Source organism: Diadema antillarum, unplaced genomic scaffold (assembly GCF_040938485.1).
Source record: "Diadema antillarum isolate AM-2024a unplaced genomic scaffold, OU_Dant_1.0 seq00000069_RagTag, whole genome shotgun sequence".
NCBI lineage: Eukaryota > Metazoa > Echinodermata > Echinoidea > Diadematoida > Diadematidae > Diadema > Diadema antillarum.
This window is the reverse complement of record NW_027271168.1, coordinates 3,098,622-3,117,012: the sequence shown is the minus strand read 5'-3', so window position 1 is coordinate 3,117,012 and position 18,391 is coordinate 3,098,622. Positions and strand designations below refer to the sequence as shown.

The following is an 18,391-nucleotide window of genomic DNA, read 5'->3' as shown; positions in this document are numbered from 1 at the left end:
CGATTGGCGAAAATTTAGTCTCGCTAAATATATGGCATATACAGTATACATTGTAACTTACAGTGGGAACTGTGGTTCGTTTTATGCGTATCTATCACATGGCAAACTTACTCAAATATGAACACTTCACAAATAGGCTAGTACACTGTAAATACTGGATTATTTAAATCTATGGATATTTGGCCTCTTACAGACCAAATTCACTTGTATGTATCTAATGCATTTCAACAGCAAATCACATTGGTTTTCTTGGGCAGAGTATTCCCCCCCCCCCCCCTCCAAGGATCGGGTAGGAGAGCCTTCAGTCTGTACTGGAGAGAGATTCCACACACCAGGGCCCCATTTCATAAAAGATGTTAGTATGACAACTCTTGCTGGAATGACAACTTCCCACAGCAAACAGCCAATCAGGAAGCTGGATTCTTGTCATTACCATGGCAATTGTCATTCCAGCAAAGAGTTGTCATCAAATAAACTCTTTATGAAATGGAGCCCAGATGCAGTCGTCGCCAAACATATCCCTGACAATGAATACAGACTGATCTTTCAGTCTAGTGGCTGTATGAACATATATGCTAAAAGTTCCTGGCATGGACATGTCTTATCTGATCCACACAGAACGCAGTGCGGCTGATTTTTAAGCAATAGATTACACCTTCCCATGTAAGGTGGAGCCTGCCCATGCAAACTTCCAGCAAGAAATAACGATAATATATTTCATGCAGGTTAACTGATGTGATAACATACGGTGAGCTTTACCAACTTTACATAACTATGTACATGAGTTAGAGTAAGAAAAGTCATATTTGTTGGCCTCAGACAAGAATCTACAAGATAGAACAAGTGATGGCATTTTATGACGACATCATCATAGGTTAATACAGTGGAACTTCCTCTTAAATATGAAAGTCTGATATAACACAACCTTCTTATAACAAGGTGATTTTGGAAGGTCCCAACTCTCTATAAATAATACTTTGTTTTTGTACTGTGATATAACGAGACCTGGGGCCCGTTCCATAAAACTCGTCATCATTGACAAGTTGTCATAGATGTGACAAGCTACTAAAATCCTTGCATCTGATTGGCTGAGAGAAAATTTGTCATAGAAATGTGGCAGTTGTCACTGATAACAAGTTACATGAAACGGTGCCCAGGGGCCCCGTTTCATAAAAGTTGTCAGCCCTGACAAGTAAAATCCTTGGTTTTGATTGGCTGAGAAGCTCTGACCACTAACGGTTACTATAGTAATAGTCAGAGACTGACAACTACTCAGGACTGACAACTTTCATGAAACGGTGCCCAGATACAACAAGATGCACTGCCTCAGTTTATAGGTCCCCATGATAACAAGATTCCCTGTACTGTACTACCCGAATCAAAACTTCTAGTCGCATCCCAATAGATTTGACTAGCTCAGAGCTGTCTCCTGCTATTAAAGGACAAGTCCACCTTCATAGACACGGGGATTGAGTGAATGCAGCAATATTAGTAGATCATTGAGAGTCTGAGGAAAATCGGACAATCTGTTAAAAAGTTATGAATTTTTGAAGTTTCTGCGCAGTCACTGCTGGATGAGAAGACTACTACAGCTTGTGATGTCACATGTGTACAACGCTATTAAGAAACTAAAAAAAAAAAATTCAACATATTTTCACTTTTCTCGCTTAATAAAAGGTCACTTGACTTCCCTCTTTCAGAAGGCAGGGGGAATAATATTACCCTTAACATACGTCAGTGACAAGTCAAGGAAATGTACACTTTTTTTCAAAAAGTAAAACTTTGTGAAATTCTCTTTATATTTTTTTATATCGTTGTATGCATGTGACATCATACACTGTAGTAATCTTCTCATCCAGCAGTGACTGCGCAAATACTTTAAAAATTCATACCTTTTGAACGGATTGAACAGCTATGTGTTCTACTAATATTGCTGCATTCGCTCAACCCACACGTCTATGAAGGTGAACTTGTCCTCTAATCAGATCTACTGGGCCTGCCATTCGAAACTCTCACCAGCAATCCTTGGCAGAAGAGATACAAATGGTACTGAACAAGTTACTTACCAGGTACAACAAATGAAACATAAAACTAAAATCTACTCGCCAAAAACATTTTTTTTCCCCACTCCTAGCTCAATTCCGCCTCAAATGTGAAAACGAAAAATTTATGTCCACTTTGCAAAAACTACTGGCAGATCAGCCATGTACATATTTCACCTGATTTGGCATCCACAGGAAAAACCAAGCAGGAGCATAACTTCCAACTTTAAGCCTAATGAATATATTAGGATAAGAAAAGATTGACAAGAATGATTTATATCAACTCCTTATCAAACCTGCTGCATTTCTTTATGTGTCTTCCTTTTCATTGTTTGCTTTACAGTCACAGTATGATTATCCTTGCAACCAGCTGAGACAACAACTTGAGTCTTCTTGACATATATATGCCAATCAGTTCTCTTCATGCAAATCCCTTGAATCATCAAGGAATTTACTCTTAATGCTTGCTGCCAATCATAAAATCCCTTTTGAGGAACACCTTTTGTCTGCCAATGTATGGAAATGTATGGAAATCATATAAATCCACCACTTACGCAGCAGTGCCTGCTTCGGGGAAAGACAAGACAATATATATTGATGAGCCCCGATTATCCCGCCTGTCTAGTTGGGGATATTGACTAGCATACCATTGTATGTTCAAAGCCTAAGTGTCTATAGTGTTGGAGCCCTTTATCCCAGTGCTTTACTTCAACCCTGTTTTCATGGCGTGAATAATAATTGCCTTCATTAACTGTTGGTGTCCCGAGGAAATTTCAGAGCTTTACATGGCCCACATACATACTTTGGACTCATCCCAGATAGCCTGTTTAACGGAATTCTGCATGAAATTTACATACTTTGGTGAACTGGTTAACTTCACTTGACATTGATATGTATGACTGTTAGAAAAACAAGATTATAACAAATCCAAGAGTTCTCTCTGTTTAAGCTGTTCACATAATTCTAACTGAATATTAAATTGCATTCTACAATGGTAAATATGCTTTCATAAATGGCTCATTTTCATCTTTCTTTGCATGTAAAACTGATTTCATAACACACTGTGGATTAATCAGATTTGTTTGAAAGGTTAGAAGTCATGAAATATAAATGTACATGTGATAGATACAGTACATACAAGTACATACATATTATACAGGTCAAGTTAGGACAAGGAATTGCTCTATTGAGCCTTCTAAGACAGTTGGGTGCTATAGACAGGTTTGCAAACAGACTCTCTACTGCTACGCAGGATTGACCACTGGGCTAGTTTGAAAGGATGTGAAAATGCCTCAGTTATAGGATAAATCAAGTACATTCTACATTTTTGTCTTAGTTTCATGACAAAAAGAGTACATTCTACACATTCAGCTCCTTTCTAGTTACCAGAATCATGGAAGTCTGTAGCGCTTATATGGGATTTCCTGAGAAAGAGTTTTACATATTATGCATTGCAAATAATACAAGCTGAGACATTAAAAGAAGACTTGAGGAAATGAATACAAACATATAGCTTGGTACTGAATGATAACAAGGTCTTACAAACTGAAGCTTCATTGCATCGTAGGGTTACCAAACATATGACGTCTAGGCCTCCGCTATCTCACTTAGTGCTGGTCTCAAACACGATGTTTGCAGAAGGTTCCCAGTTGTGGATTATGGGTTGGAACTGAGTACATTCATGTACGGTTTTAGCGATCGTTGCTTGCAGATATTTGGACTACATGACCGAGGTGATTCAGAACCAATTTCTACAGCCGTGAAAAGCTAAGACGTCACACTTTGGTACTCCATGTAGTATCAGGTTATTGATGGAACAGTTTTTAGACAGGCCTACTTTGTTCCAGTTGACCCAAAGCCACCTGCTCCTCGCTCTGTTTCTTCAAGACTCTGCAAGAAAATAATTTTAAATATATCATAAACAATGTGCAAGAAAAGTTTTACTGTTTCATAAAAACTTTGTGCATAAATGGAATAAATGCAACATGAAAACAATGTGTTAACAGTGTGATAAAAGGAGCTTGCCTCAGCAGTACACTTCACCTTTATGGCAATCACATGGAGGCAAACTATCTTAAAAATCTTGAGATCTGGGGATTGCTGAAGGCCCCTTGAGCAAAGCACTTAGATATGTGGGCCCCGCCATATCCCCTGGGGATATCAACACCATTTGTACAAACTGTAGTCCAAACTGCATCTAGAATTAGAGAATAACTAGATTAGAATTTACCATGTTTGACAAATCAATGCTATTTATAGTTGCAACTACATACTCAAAATGGGGCCAGTGGTGATGTCATCGCCTGCCAAATCTTCAATTGAACTGGAGAACTAACTTTTCTTTAAATCTATACTTATATTTGGGATCGTTGCTTTTTGGTCTTGTAATTACCAACAGCAATAACTTCTAGAAATATTGCAGTTGCTGAACTACAGTGGGCTCCCATTACAGCAGACACAGTTACAACAAAATTTAGTTACAGTGAAGTAAAAATTCAGGTCCCAAATCATTATCTTTACAGTTTGTGGTGCAAAATCCTCTATGGTTATAAGAAGTTTCGATATAAAGGAAAACTGTCAGTCCTGAGTCTTAGTCATAACAGGAATCGCCTGCACTGACCCCCAAAAGGGAAAAAGTTTATATTTTTGTGTATGAGCTAATGGGAGAGTTGCAAAGTGATGACATCACATAATCATTATTTCAATTTGTGTGAATTAAATGACAACACATGAAACTTTAAAAATCCATAACCTTCCATATCTTTTGGCAATTTTCTATGACCTGTTGTGACAAGTAGAACATACCTCACAAGCCTCCAGCGATGGCATGAATATCTTCTCACAGACAAGTTGTGCTATTCTGTCACCCTTGTTCACTGCAGAGGTGGGGAAAAAAAGAAAGAAAAACACTTACACAAATCGGCACCGATACTAGGAAAAAGACATGGTTGACCTTTACAGGCACTTAGCTAATATCGACTTGACGGCAGTCATTACAATTCATTTTGAAATAGCTGGAATAAATGTCTATTACACACTCATATACCACACATATCACTGAAATGGGTATCCAGATGTTACAAATTGTCGTATCTAAGAAATAGATGCAAGCATTGAGACAAACTTGTCACCATTTTGGATGGCCTTGTGAAAGGTTGATATGTATGAGGCTAGTAACAAACACTGGTAGAAAGAGAGAACATCATTTCAGTAACACTAGAGTTTGAGGCCTCTCTACCCAGTGAAAAGTTGAACACAAATAGAAATAGGATAGCAGCTGGTTGCAGTGGGTTACACTAGACAGGTGACCATTATACACAAGGTGTCATTTCGGGGGCATCTAAAGTGGCAACACAATGAAGATGTCAACTCTTGGATTCAATGCTAGCATTGTAAAATGGTCATTTAATGGAAGACTTTCTAGAAGGGGCCCAGGAAGCAAACCCTATCATCCTACGACCTACCCTGTTTGAAGTTTAAAAAGCATGAGTTATTCAGACACGAGTCACTCACAACAACAAAAATTTGTCTAAAATCATAGTTCAACTAACAGCAGATGTTGACAATTATTGCAGCAACCTACAATACTGCTCAACAAAACTCACTGTGACAAAATTTTCCCATAGGACACTCATGGTGGTGACAAATCACACTGGAAGTACCGGTAATGGGTTTCCAGTACACTGCATCATGAGAGTCATCCTTCTGACAGTAAGTGCTTCCACACAAAATTGCTTTTGTGACATTACGTCTGCTAATAAGTGCCCCACCCTACAGATTGGTCATTAGGGTTCATGCTCTATAATGGAGCCTTTTAGACCTTCAGCATTTACTCCCTTTGATTCTTTCATTCAGCACTAGTTAGGATTTCTTGCCTGACAATTCATGATTCATATGTGTACAAGTCACTGTGTGACATAAAGTCCCACATGTTGAACTTCACATAGTATATGGAAGACTAAACATCTGACCTCTTCTAGTTGGGACATTTGCTTAATCAGGACTGAGGATTTATTCCTGAGGTGTCCCAACAAAGTGGTGACTGCTGTACACAATTGTTTGTCCTTAAAGAGCACTTACATATTACATTCTTTGCTGTCATCATGACACATATATGAGACAAAAAAAAAAAAAATACATAATTTCTTGCTCCAATAGCATTGATGCACACACAATTAATTCCATGAGAACTAATCAAGTGTAACTGTTCATGGGGGAATTCACTGTTGCATCGACAACTATTTGAGCACTACAGTGGATACTTGATATAAAGAGATCTGATATTACAATTAAACGCGATATAACAAATTAATTTATCTGGTCCCCATGAATTCATTTCCTTTGTTTTGCAATATTCACTGACTACTGATATAACAAAATATCTGATCTGAAGAGCAAATTGTCTAGGTCAAAGGGATCTCGTTATACCAAGTTTCCACTGTAATATTGTGAAACGAAGCTACCTAGGGAAGATTTCTGCACCATACCTTGGAAATCTTCTTCTGAGAAGTTGAAAAGAAGGATGCGAACATTTCCCCTGTAGTCTCTGTCAATCACACCAGCTGCAAAAAAAAAAAGAAAATGCCAAACCAGAGTGAGGTTTTCAAAGAATGCAGTTATCATAAAACAAATTATAATTCATGATTCATATCAGGATCAGCTAAGTGCAACAACATGTGCAGGGTGGTCCACGAGGGGATTTAGCATGTCGCTGCAACATGCTAAAATTCTTGTGCAACATCCTAAAAAGCCAGCAACATGCTATGCAACATCCTTAAGAATTTGCAACAAGCTCAAAGTAAAAGTATTAAACTAGAATTGTCGCTATGGCGACTGATGCCTCCGCCATAATGCATGATTCTCCCAATAGGTGTACAGTACAATGTCTTCACAATGTGTGATGACAGTTTCACATAACTGGCAAAATATTGAAATAACAGGTTTGTCAGAAATATCTTGAATGTTCACTTTCCACGAACTGGGTTTGCTATAATTGTCTATTGAAGAGTGCAGGTACACATATTTGGGGAATTGAAAATTTTTACTTGACTTCTGACCGACCTTATTATAAGTTTATGCATTGAGTATAACTTTCAAGGTATGAAGAAAGAGTGTAATTACAGTACAAAATATATCTTTTTTTTCATTTAAACCTGACCTTTGACCCTTAACCTTTGACCTTTGACCATTAAGTAATACATGTACATATATTAAATTTTAAAACTAATAATGCAATCATTGCATATACTAGTATATGAGGGAAATAGTAACATTTTGAGGAGTTGACCTTGACCTTTGACCCCCTGACTATTGACCCATGACCCCTAAATTCCCTAGATAATCCCTGCCAGTCAGTACATGCATATGTACCAAGTTCCATGAAGATACATTGAACCATTTGCGAGAAAAGTGATATTGCAACATTTTCACCTAACCTTTTGACCTTTTGACCTTTGACCTTATGACATGAAACTCTCTCTGGAGAATCTTTACGCAGTAGTACATGTCTACACTAAGTTTCAAGAAAATAACTGCTGGCATTGCATAGATATGGGGGAAATAGCAACATTTTTAGCATTGACCTTGACCTTTTGACCTCTTGCCAATGTCACTAAAATCTACTCAACTAATTGTCCCATCATACATCATCCTTGGACCAAGTTTGGTGAAAGCTGCTTCATCCAGTTTTGAATTATCACGTAAACAGATAAATTTTACGATTTGACCTTGATCTTTGACCTTTGACCTCTGTCCGATTTCACTGAAAAACTAATCAAGTAATTGTCCCATCATACATCATCCTCCAAGAAAGTTTGGTGAAATTTGCTCCATCCAGTCTTGAGTTATCGCGTAAACGGATACAATTTCATGATTTGACCTTGACCTTTGACCTTTAGCCGATTTCACCAAAAATCTAATCAAATCATTGCCCCATCATACTTCATACTTGGACCAAGTTTGGTAAATTCCAGTAAATATTACTCAAGTTATCGCGTAAACGAAAACGTACGGACGGACGGACGTACGGACGTACGGACGGACGGACGGACAACCTGAAAACATAATGCCTCCGGCACCACTTCGTGGCGGAGGCATAAAAATGTGCAAAACATATGCATAACATAAGAAACATCAAACTACCAGGTACTTTAGATATTTGTGTGCAAAACATGAGAAAGAACATTGAATGTAAGCAGCACAAAGAGAGATAAGCAGCAAAATATTGCGTACTACGTACTCATCATGTGCGCTCCGCGCATATTCAATTTCTGCAATATTCTCAGATTCTGAGCTTGCAACATGCTAAAATTTCAAGTTGTGGACCACCCTGCATGTGATAAAGATTGTATTGATGGTTAACAATATAGTAACGTCACTTCATAATACATTTCCAACACTGAGAGATCTACCTTTTGTTTTGTATTTTTAAATAGTTTGATTTTTTTTTTTACAGTAAGAGATGTTGTGGAGGGATAAAGGTTAGATATAAAGTAATAAACACAGGATCTCAACAAACTCTATATTACGTTAGCAGAATACACAATGTTTCATTATCAAATCTATGGCCTTCACCATTCCAATGGCTACTATCAAACATATCCACATCATGATAAAGAGTTTACAGGTGTCCTTTTTGGCTGATTCTCTCCATGAAAAATATTGTCCACTTGATTTCTTCATTTTTACCTCACATCATGTCTTTGTGGTTGGTTAGATGGTTGTTTTGGGTTTAGTGTGCTTTTAAAAGAGCATGCACTGTCTTTAGCAAGGAGAGACAATTTTGTCATTATTTTGCCCCTCCAAGATGAAGAGCTTTTAGAACAGACTAAAAACTGTGAAGACCCACCACCAACGTCGATGAATTTCTTGACTGCCAGACCCGATCTTGGAGCGATTCTGCCGTAGCACCCCTCAGGAAGAGCGATCTGAATGTCTGTAGGGACCAAGGCTTTCCCCTTGGATGGCACCACCATGTCTGCATTACTGTAGGGTAACAAGGGTGGAAAAAGAACAGACATCATCACACAGATAGAATACTGTAAAAGTGAACATTTTTGCCGTGGGGAAATTTTTCGCATTTTGCACCGACAAAAACTAGCACGAAAATGAAAGCACGCAAATGTTTTTGCTTGTGATATGCAACACTATCTACCGTTTTTATAGCGCGGAATTAAAAACACGCGAAAATCATTATACCCAGTCGAGAGCGAAAAATTGTGACCCGCTACAACAAAAGGATCCAAAAGTCGATGGAGATTGATTCTCTGAAAATGACATGACATTATTCCCTTACTCTCTTCTGCTATAATTTCATATAGAACACGACTCCTAAAAGTACTCGTTTGCGGAGATATTGGTGATTTTACGAAACCATGTTGAGTAGTCTAGGAAATCAGTGTTTCGAGAAAACCGCCTGCAAAGTTTTCTTCCCAACGCAAACGTGATCAACGGGAGGTATTCCAGTTTTCACCTCTTGACAATAGAAGGTCCGCTCATAGCAACTTCCCCAACGTTCATTCAAACTTAGTGCCATTGGTCTATGCATGACCAATCAGTAACCAGGATGCCACACACTGACCAATAAGATCACTCCCTCGTTGCTAGGGGCAGTCTATCTGTGGTGCTAAATTAAAATCTTTGGACACGCTACTGTTCCGTTGAAAGTTGGAAAATCATGACCCAAAAAAATGCTAATTACTTGCCTTTTCTTTGATCATTTAGATTCAAAATCTCAGCAGATGACAGACGAAACATTAGACTACAACATTATGCCACCAACAGAAATTTGATGGCTTTAACCGATTCTGATGATCCAACTTCAAACTCGATTTTCTCACCTTGGCCGTCAGGGACATAAGAATCCTTTTGTTGAGGCAGGTCACAATCACTAATGCGAAAATAACCACTTTAAATATAGATCACGAGGTCTAATTTTTAAAGTACCGGTACCCACAATCTGACATGTACCATTCTCTCTCAAGGCAAACTCAACACATGCTTACCAGTATCCCCTTGGCCTTACCATGTTCTATTCAGGTTGGCACGGCCCCTGAGTGTCTCTCCCGCTTTCAATGAGAGATCTCCCACTGAAAGCCCATTTTACAAAATCTCCTCTTGAGATTTGATTTCTCCCGCCCTGGCTCTGTGTCTCCTACTTGAAATGACTTCTTACTTATTGCCATATCGTATGTTGAAACATAAGTCTTAGATAGCACGAGAGCATCTAACCGTTAGAAACCTAGCGCTTCTAACAATTAGAGCCCTGAAGCGGGCCCTGGACTCCAGTCACAAAACTTCACACTTCGCTCACATCAAGCTGGAGTTTCCCGTTTTGCTAGGGGTTTCAGACAGTAGAATCTCCAGATCAGGTGCTTGGGGGGTTGGAGTCTCTGTTACACACACACCTGTATCAAAACGTCCATTTTTTTTTTTTTTTTTTGTCTGCGCTTGAGATGATGTTATTGTTAATAGTTAGATCAGTGAGAGAGCATGTGATTAATTAGTCTAATATCTAATAGATCTAACGTTACGTTTAAGGTAGTACTTGTAAGTTGTATTGTGTGTAGTAGGGCAAGTCCAAGATAATGCGCGCGTTACGTATGGGACATTCAGAGACTTTTATAACCTGAAAAATAGTGTTAATGGCCTTTGATCATATTGAACTTCATCATGGTGATTGATATCTAGAAGAAGTATAAACATGTGAAAAATTGAGAAAAATGACCGTGACAATTATATTCTAGAAGAGAAAATATGTGCCGTTACGTATGGGACCAGAAAACTTTTGTTTTTTTGAACATTTTTTTCAACCTCAAAACTCTCTGAAAGTATTTCATTCTACAACATGAAACTCACTGTGATGAAAGTCACAACACTCAAGATTATCACAGGTAAGTTTCATGTCATTAGGCAAAAAGCTCTAATTACAGGTTCTAATTAAAGACAGACATGACGTGTTACGTATGGGACAGTTACGTATGGGACAGTTTGTCCCCCATTCATTTAGTGTGTGACGAGCCATGTGTATGGGTATTTTGCATAATTATTGTAGTAAAATCAGTTGAAACTACTCAAATACTGATCCAGATTGTCAAGGAAACATTATTCCCCGATTATTCACCATCATAATCATAGTCAATCATATTTTTATATTTTTATGACCAACCTGAGTATGCATGCCCTTTGTCCCCCATTTGTTTAGTGTGTGGAGAACCAAGTTTATATGGGTATTTTGTAAAATAATTTTGCAAAATACCCATAAACAAATTGTTGCATAATCATTGAGGTAGAAGCAGTTGAAATTACTCAAATACTGTTCCAGATTGACAAGGGAACAATATTCCCCATATATATATTTACCATCATAATCATATTTAATCATATTCTATATTTTTTATGACCAACCTGAGTGTGTATGCCCTATTTTTATCAGGATAGTTACTACTGAAAAATTGAATAGTTTAAAGTGTCTACTTCCATCAATTGATGAAGGGCAGTTTGCCATTTAGTTTCAATAAAAAATAACTTGACATAAGAAATATTAATTTTAATAAATAAGCAATACCTGCTGCGTGGAACCCCAGTGATCGAGTAGATGATGTCTGTCTAGCAGTCAGGTCATTGATTCGAGTCACACCTCAGTATGAATACCCATGAATTTTGTCGTGGCTACTATTGAAACTGAATAAGGACAATTTGTGTATCACTTCCAATAAAAAGGAATCATGTTTAATACTTGATATATTTTTTGTATATATCACAACCATTTCAAATTGGATCTCCGTCACAAACACTTTGAATTCCTCTAGTCTTAGGATTGTATGCTCTGTATGGAATTGGTTTCCCATCATCTCATTAAAGGGGAAGGCTAGTAACCGATCAGTGGGAATCAGTGGAAATGCTGGGAGATGATTGTTCCAATCCTTATGGGATTCATTCAAGAGTTCATTGTATATCTATTGTTGTGTGAAAATTATTTGCTTCAGAATGGTCTCATATTCAAGTAATGTGCAGTTTAATGTTTCCAGGTAAGCGTCCCTGGTCAGTGATGGGGCATTAATCTGCACATTACTTGAATATGAGACCGTTCTGAAGCAAATAATTTTCACACAACAGTAGATATATAATGTACTCTTAAATGAATTCCACAAGGATTGGAACAATCATCCCCCAGCATTCGCACTGATTCCCACTGATCAGGTACATTTGTACTAGCCTTCCCCTTTAAATGTTGAAAACTGAATCCCCATTTCTACAAAAACTATACCATCCCTTTAATGCTGATTTTTCATTGTGTATTTTGCCATTTTCCCCTCCCCCTTTCTGAAATTTGTTCAGTCAAGTACATGCATTGTTTCAAGTGTCTAAAACTCAAAAAGTAGCTACAATGTTGGGATGCTTTCTTCAGGATGATTGACCATTTGTGTACTGAGAGACCTTCCCAGCTAGCTACATGCATTCACATGCAATATGTATGAGGATGTCCCATACGTAACGCATTTGTCCCATACGTAACATTATTTCAATGCCTAATAGAATGTATTTCTTTTACTGTTTTTTCTTTTTTCTATGGTGTTTAATTTTTCTAAACAATGAATTAGAACTTTCCAAAAGGGCATTAAAATATCCTCAGCAATTTCAGAAAAAACCTAAAAAAATGACCTCAATTTGTTACGTATGGGACATCTCATGATAGGACACGAGCTAATTTGCATAATCATTTGCATAATCCCTAAATTTTTATACCAAGTTAAACTATTTGATGAACTTCTTATGTCCACATATTAATCAAATATCATTTGCTTTCCTTTGAATTAATATGAATTTTTATAAATGTCCCATACGTAACGCTGTGTTTCACATTTATGCAAATGAAGCCTTTGAAATTTGCATAAACTTACATAATATCATTTTTTCCTCCATGGAAATCAAAACTTCAACTCATAAGCTTCAACATGATACCAAACATGTCAATATTGAGCAAAGATGAAATTTTGCATTCTGAGGGGACCTTATCTTGGACGTGCCCAGTAGTCAAAATGTGTGAGTCTCACACACACAGTCAATGCGTGAGAGTTGGCAGCAGCCTTTTTTAGTAAAATAACAGTTAAAACTTAAAAGAGTATTGGTAACGTTGATCTCCCGTGTCCTACCATCAAGGTGGGTGGTAGGTTCTTAAATCCTACATATCGTTACTGGGGTGACAAGACCTAGTACTAGTAATGTATCTGCAATTTTGGTGAAAATGACTTTTTTGGATTAATTTATAGTCAAATAATGGGTTAAGTGATGTCATGTCCAAATCCCAACTGTCTTACTCCAAAAATGAAGCCACCACAGCATGTCAAAGGAAAGGATTTCCCATTCGCTATCCTATAGTGCTTTGGCTGCCATGTTTTTTTGGCTCTTGAACATTTGACATTTTGTAACTGTATCGTTAGTCTGTAGTCTAGATCTATACGAGGTCTTGTGGCCCCAGCGACGATATGGAACTCTACATTTTATGGGCTATCCTGGGTTTTAACGTTAAGGGTCTCATTTTATGTACACACCCCTTTGTTTGGCCTTGGCCTTGCACCTGCAAATGAACATATTGATTTGTTGGAATGCTTGTGTAGCACAATGTGTGTTTAAACTGTAGATGTACATCTATGTGGTCTAGTGTATAACACTCGTCAGAGGACGTCAGGCCCAAAACCACTATTTCGGCGCAATTGGTCAAAAATCGTGTCGCTTATGTTCCTTCTCACCTAGGAGAGATAAAAAGCTCTTTCAAAATGCTCCTGTGATTTTATGTGATGCCAAGGGACATATAGACAAAAACTGAAATCATTTCGAAGGCGAGATTGTACCACTAAGCCATTGGTGGAGGGTTAAGTTCGGCCAACAGGCTCAAAAGTGCATGTCGCCAACGATGATTTTTTATGTTTTCTCAACTTTGTGGGAAAATATGAGCATAAAGAAGAAGCTTACTCACAGTTTCAGAAAAGTAGCCGAACGTTCTATGAAAACCTAACACAACTTCATAAGCTTATCATTCTTTAACAACAAAATACCTGATGGAAATGTGTCGCCAGATCAGCTGAAACATACGTTACCATCTTTGTACTGCAAACTTGGTAATGCTATTACAGTGTATACTACACAATTGTATTGTTTTTCTGACCAAAAGGGGTCTAAGTTTATGTTAAAAAATATTTCATCACTCAGCTTCAAAAGACATGCGACTGCCAATCTCGCAAATATAGATTTTAAAAAGGTAGATTTAAGAGAAGTAACATACGTTACCATCTTTGTAAAAAGTATGAAGGTGCATGGCTCTGAATGATTGTTCTAGAGTTGAGACTTATGGAGTAGATTGTCCTTATACCCATGGGTGGCAAAAGATTCATTATTATGTTGCTAACTTATACGATTTAATCCACAAGTGTTACATACGTGATGTAACTTACGTTACCACCAAATGACAGAAAGCTTAATTACACCATTAATTACCACCTAAATGTATATTTCTCGAATCTGTGCCGTCGATTTGAGGCCATGGGATAGCTCAGCAACCTCTTTTACTGGCATCTTGAGCATTGGCAGCGCGCAAAATACCTTTACATGATGTGTTGAAAAACTGAGTAAGTATTTGATTGTTGGAAATGTGTTGTTGTTTTTCATAGAATCATGCTTTACTTCTGTTTATTGTGTGTTTATTAAGTCAGTATATTCCACCGTAAAAATCCAGTAATTACTTTGCTGTACAGGCTTATTCTTTTGAAATAAATCACTCAATTTATTAAGTAACGTATGTTTCAAATTTTGGTAACGTAAGTTTCAAGATGTTGTCATGTTAATAACAGACAATCTACGGAAAAGCCCATTTAATCTGAGACAATTTAATTGTTGCAGTTATGATGTTGATGAATTTCTGCGTCAAAACATATCAAATTCATTTACAGCTGTATGTTCTTGTTTGTTTGGAGGATGCAGTAAAAGGGGACATAATCATAGTATCTTTAAAAAAAAATCGTTTGGTGGGCGTTGATGTTCAACTTGGCTTTAATGATGTCATATTTCAGGTATAAGCAATGAATTTAACATTGTTTTAAGAAAATTCAATGAATAGCTAATAAAATTAGAGATTACACAGATCTCTACTTCAAAACTAGTGGACCAGGTCCCTCCATTAATGTAGTAACGTAAGTTTCTAGTTTTGGTAACGTAAGTTTCATCAATTCATGTCATTGAAAAAGGATATTTTAGAGAATGTGCGTGGATAAAAATAACATTTAATTGTTCTCGAACTATTGTTGAAGGAATTCTGTAGGGAAATACGTCTTTTCAATTATATTTATCATTGGTTATCATAAACCAATATGGTGACTTACTCCCTGACTATTTTTAACGGAGAAAATAAACTCAAATTTCTGTCGTAATGTCGTTGATGATCTCAAAGTGAAGAAAAACACATTTTGAGTGAAGAAAAGGCAACAAAAATACAGTGCATTAGAGAAATGTAATTTCAACTATTACTGTTACCATCATAGATCAGGCCTACATGATAATAATAATGATAATGATAATAGTAATTATAGTAATATATGTCTCAGTAAGCTATATATTTAAGACATTAACATTTTTTGTTCTTCCTTCTCGTTGAGGTTAATACAGTTGCAATGGGGAAGAGCAGTGCTAGGATTAAAACCCCATATATAGGGAATGTGTTAGCTGTAATCAGAATGGCGAAAAATTATATCTCTAAGCAAAGATTCAAGAAAAAAAAAAACTTATGCCCGTCTCATAGTTAACAAAGAAAAGAAGCAAAGTTACACATCTTTTTTTTTACCCTACCATGGTCCACATCAGGGTAATTATAGGGGAGGGGGTTCAGGCTCCCCCGCCCCTTTGCCAGCAGTCAAAACATAAACAAAAGGAAATAAAAAGAAAAAAATGAATCGTGGACTCACCCTCTCCCGTTTGAAATAAAAAAACAAACAAACATGAAATTGGGCTTGTACTGGCAGCATCAAATTGAGCTGAAGCCTTTTTTTTATATTTCTTCAATTTTCTTTTTTTTTCTTTTTTTTTCTTGCTTGTCAGTCGATGAAACCCGGCAAAAGAAATGAAACAAAAAAAAAATGGCACGAGAGCTTTTTATTTTTCTGCCCGTCAGGAGATTAAAACTGGAAGTGGTCGACTTTTTCTAACTCCTGACCCCATCCCCCACCCCATAAAAATCCTACTTACGGGCCTGCATGCCTATAATCATTATCAGTACCTTTGTTGTGCATGTATAGCAACTTGTCCTTTCACTTTTCTTTTTAAAGATTCAAAACATTTTTCCTGGAGACAATTTCAAGATACGGCAAGAATTATTAATGCAAGACTTGTTATTCTTGTTATCCTTGTGGATTATACTGTTTTATGCATACATAACAAGGAAAATCGAGTACATCATTTTACTAATGACAATTTCATTCATCCTACCCAGTATTGTGCTAATGAAACTGTGTAATTTGACGTTATTTCATGGATCTCATTTTGCCATAGTCAACTTAGTAAAGTGGTCATTTATTTAGTTAACATTAGTTAACATTTCTCGGTTCCTTCTTTCCTTATCTCTTGTTTACCGAGTTCAGACATTTTAAATACAAGCAATACGGCGTTATTGTTCATTATGAAGCACTTTAACAGGGTAATCATCTCGTTTCTGCCGTTTCTTGTTTCATACAAGTGTTAAAAATTTTGTGAATACTATTTTATTGCAACTGCTATTTTCAAACTGTTCCTGCATAGAGTAACTGTTGCGACAGCTGATGAGTCTGCAAAGTTATGGATTCGAAACATATCTTTCAACAGCATGAAGATAACAAGTTACAAGACATCAATATAAAGATAACAAGTCACAAGACATCAAGCATGCAAAAACTTTCATTATGATAAAATTAAAGTGAAACCTACGTTACCCACCACTCGTTTTATATTACACGTACATCATGACAATATTTTCATCCGTTAAGGCACGAAACAGCATGTTCCCAACTCTTATCGTTTCAGTGCCATAAATTCATAAGTATGAAGCCAATTGTCTTCAAAATATCAACAGTTATGAATTACTGTTCTACTGAAGAGTTTATACGAGGACATGTTATAAAGTCTTGCAGTTTTACAACTATTTTAATTGTTATTTTTGAGAATTGTATCGCCATAATATTGCGACATCGTGTTATAATATTCGTTCACTTAGAGTTGAAGAGAAACTAGTGTAAGAATATATACAAAAACCAAAAAGAAAATGTTCCAAAATTTGCTGCACATGTAGTAGTATTGTCTTTGTAACTTACGTTACATTAACGTGAAACATACGTTACGTGGAATCTAACGACTATATTTTTGCGCACATAGTTTCACATATTTCATTGATGATACTCAAAAATTAGCGGGCAATTTGGGATTGATAAATGTTGAAAATATTTTCTTAAGAAAGTCTGACGTCAAATTATCGAGAAAACAAATCAACATTACCTGTCTAAGGTTACACAAAATAGGACATGCTGTGTTCAGTATAGCATACAGGTCATTTGCCATCCTTCCCATCTGCAGGCAGCATTTACAAACATGGCAGCCGATGGTATACTTCACATCTGACGCATAATTATCTCAATCATAGAATGTAGTCAACAATCTTAATGCATTTGAAATAGAATGACATGGTAACGTATGTTACATGATGAAATTTACGCCCCATGAAAGAAATTATCACAGCTTTAAAATAAAGCAAAACCATGTGTTCATATTTTTCAACTACAAACTTGAATATTTGTCTCGTGGATTGGTATAAAAATGAAACCTATTCTAACAACTTTAATTTTCCCGTTTTGTGATTGTCCAATTGTGCCGAAATAGTGGTTTTGGGCCGTCAGTGTATTTTTGTTTGTTTATTTGTTTCTTTGTTTTCTTCTTCTTTTTCATGCCTCTACCAGGCTTCTGCACATATGAAACTAATAGTACACATGTATTCGTTCTTTTGTAAATAGGTCTGTAAAACTAACCTGAATAAGTCATAGCCAGCAGCTTGGTCGCTTCCCCGTACCGGTTCTTTGGCGTCTGGCGCTAGTTTAGCATACCGCAGGACTGGCTGTTCATGAAACGACGAAACCTCGGCACCCATTTTCTGACGTTTCGGAGGAGGTTCCTGGCTCTCAGCAGGCGATTCAGCAGGGGGATTTGCGACCTGACACTTCACAGGGGAGTCTACGGCACTAGCAGGCATGTCTTTACAAAGGCACCGACAAACTCGTACAGTATGGTCAGTTTTAGACAGCTTTGTCCATGCGAGACGATTGCTTGAAACAAGTGTT

The 18,391-nt window shown here is 37.1% G+C and overlaps 1 protein-coding gene across 1 annotated transcript; it reads right to left on the bottom strand.

The window, feature by feature from the left end:
- Positions 1-3,118: 3,118 nt before the first annotated feature.
- LOC139725951 (uncharacterized) lies at positions 3,119-18,391 on the bottom strand. The gene is made up of 5 exons (XM_071637034.1): positions 18,083-18,391; positions 8,890-9,026; positions 6,530-6,604; positions 4,848-4,918; positions 3,119-3,932 (listed from the first exon to the last, which is right to left on the bottom strand). The coding sequence occupies exons 1-5, from the start codon at positions 18,301-18,303 to the stop codon at positions 3,876-3,878; spliced, it is 561 nt and encodes a 186-aa protein (XP_071493135.1). The 5' UTR covers positions 18,304-18,391; the 3' UTR covers positions 3,119-3,875.

What these genes read in the sequence shown, in the direction of transcription:
- LOC139725951 (XM_071637034.1), bottom strand. Translation starts at nt 18,303, where the DNA reads ATGCCTGCTAGTGCCGTAGACTCCCCTGTGAAGTGTCAGGTCGCAAAT. An exon ending in GAAATTCATCGACGTTGGTG is followed by an intron (nt 6,605 to 8,889) that starts GTGGGTCTTCAC and finishes TTTTTTTTGCAG; the next exon opens with CTGGTGTGATTGACAGAGAC. An exon ending in CATCGCTGGAGGCTTGTGAG is followed by an intron (nt 3,933 to 4,847) that starts GTATGTTCTACT and finishes ATTTTCTTGCAG; the next exon opens with AGTCTTGAAGAAACAGAGCG.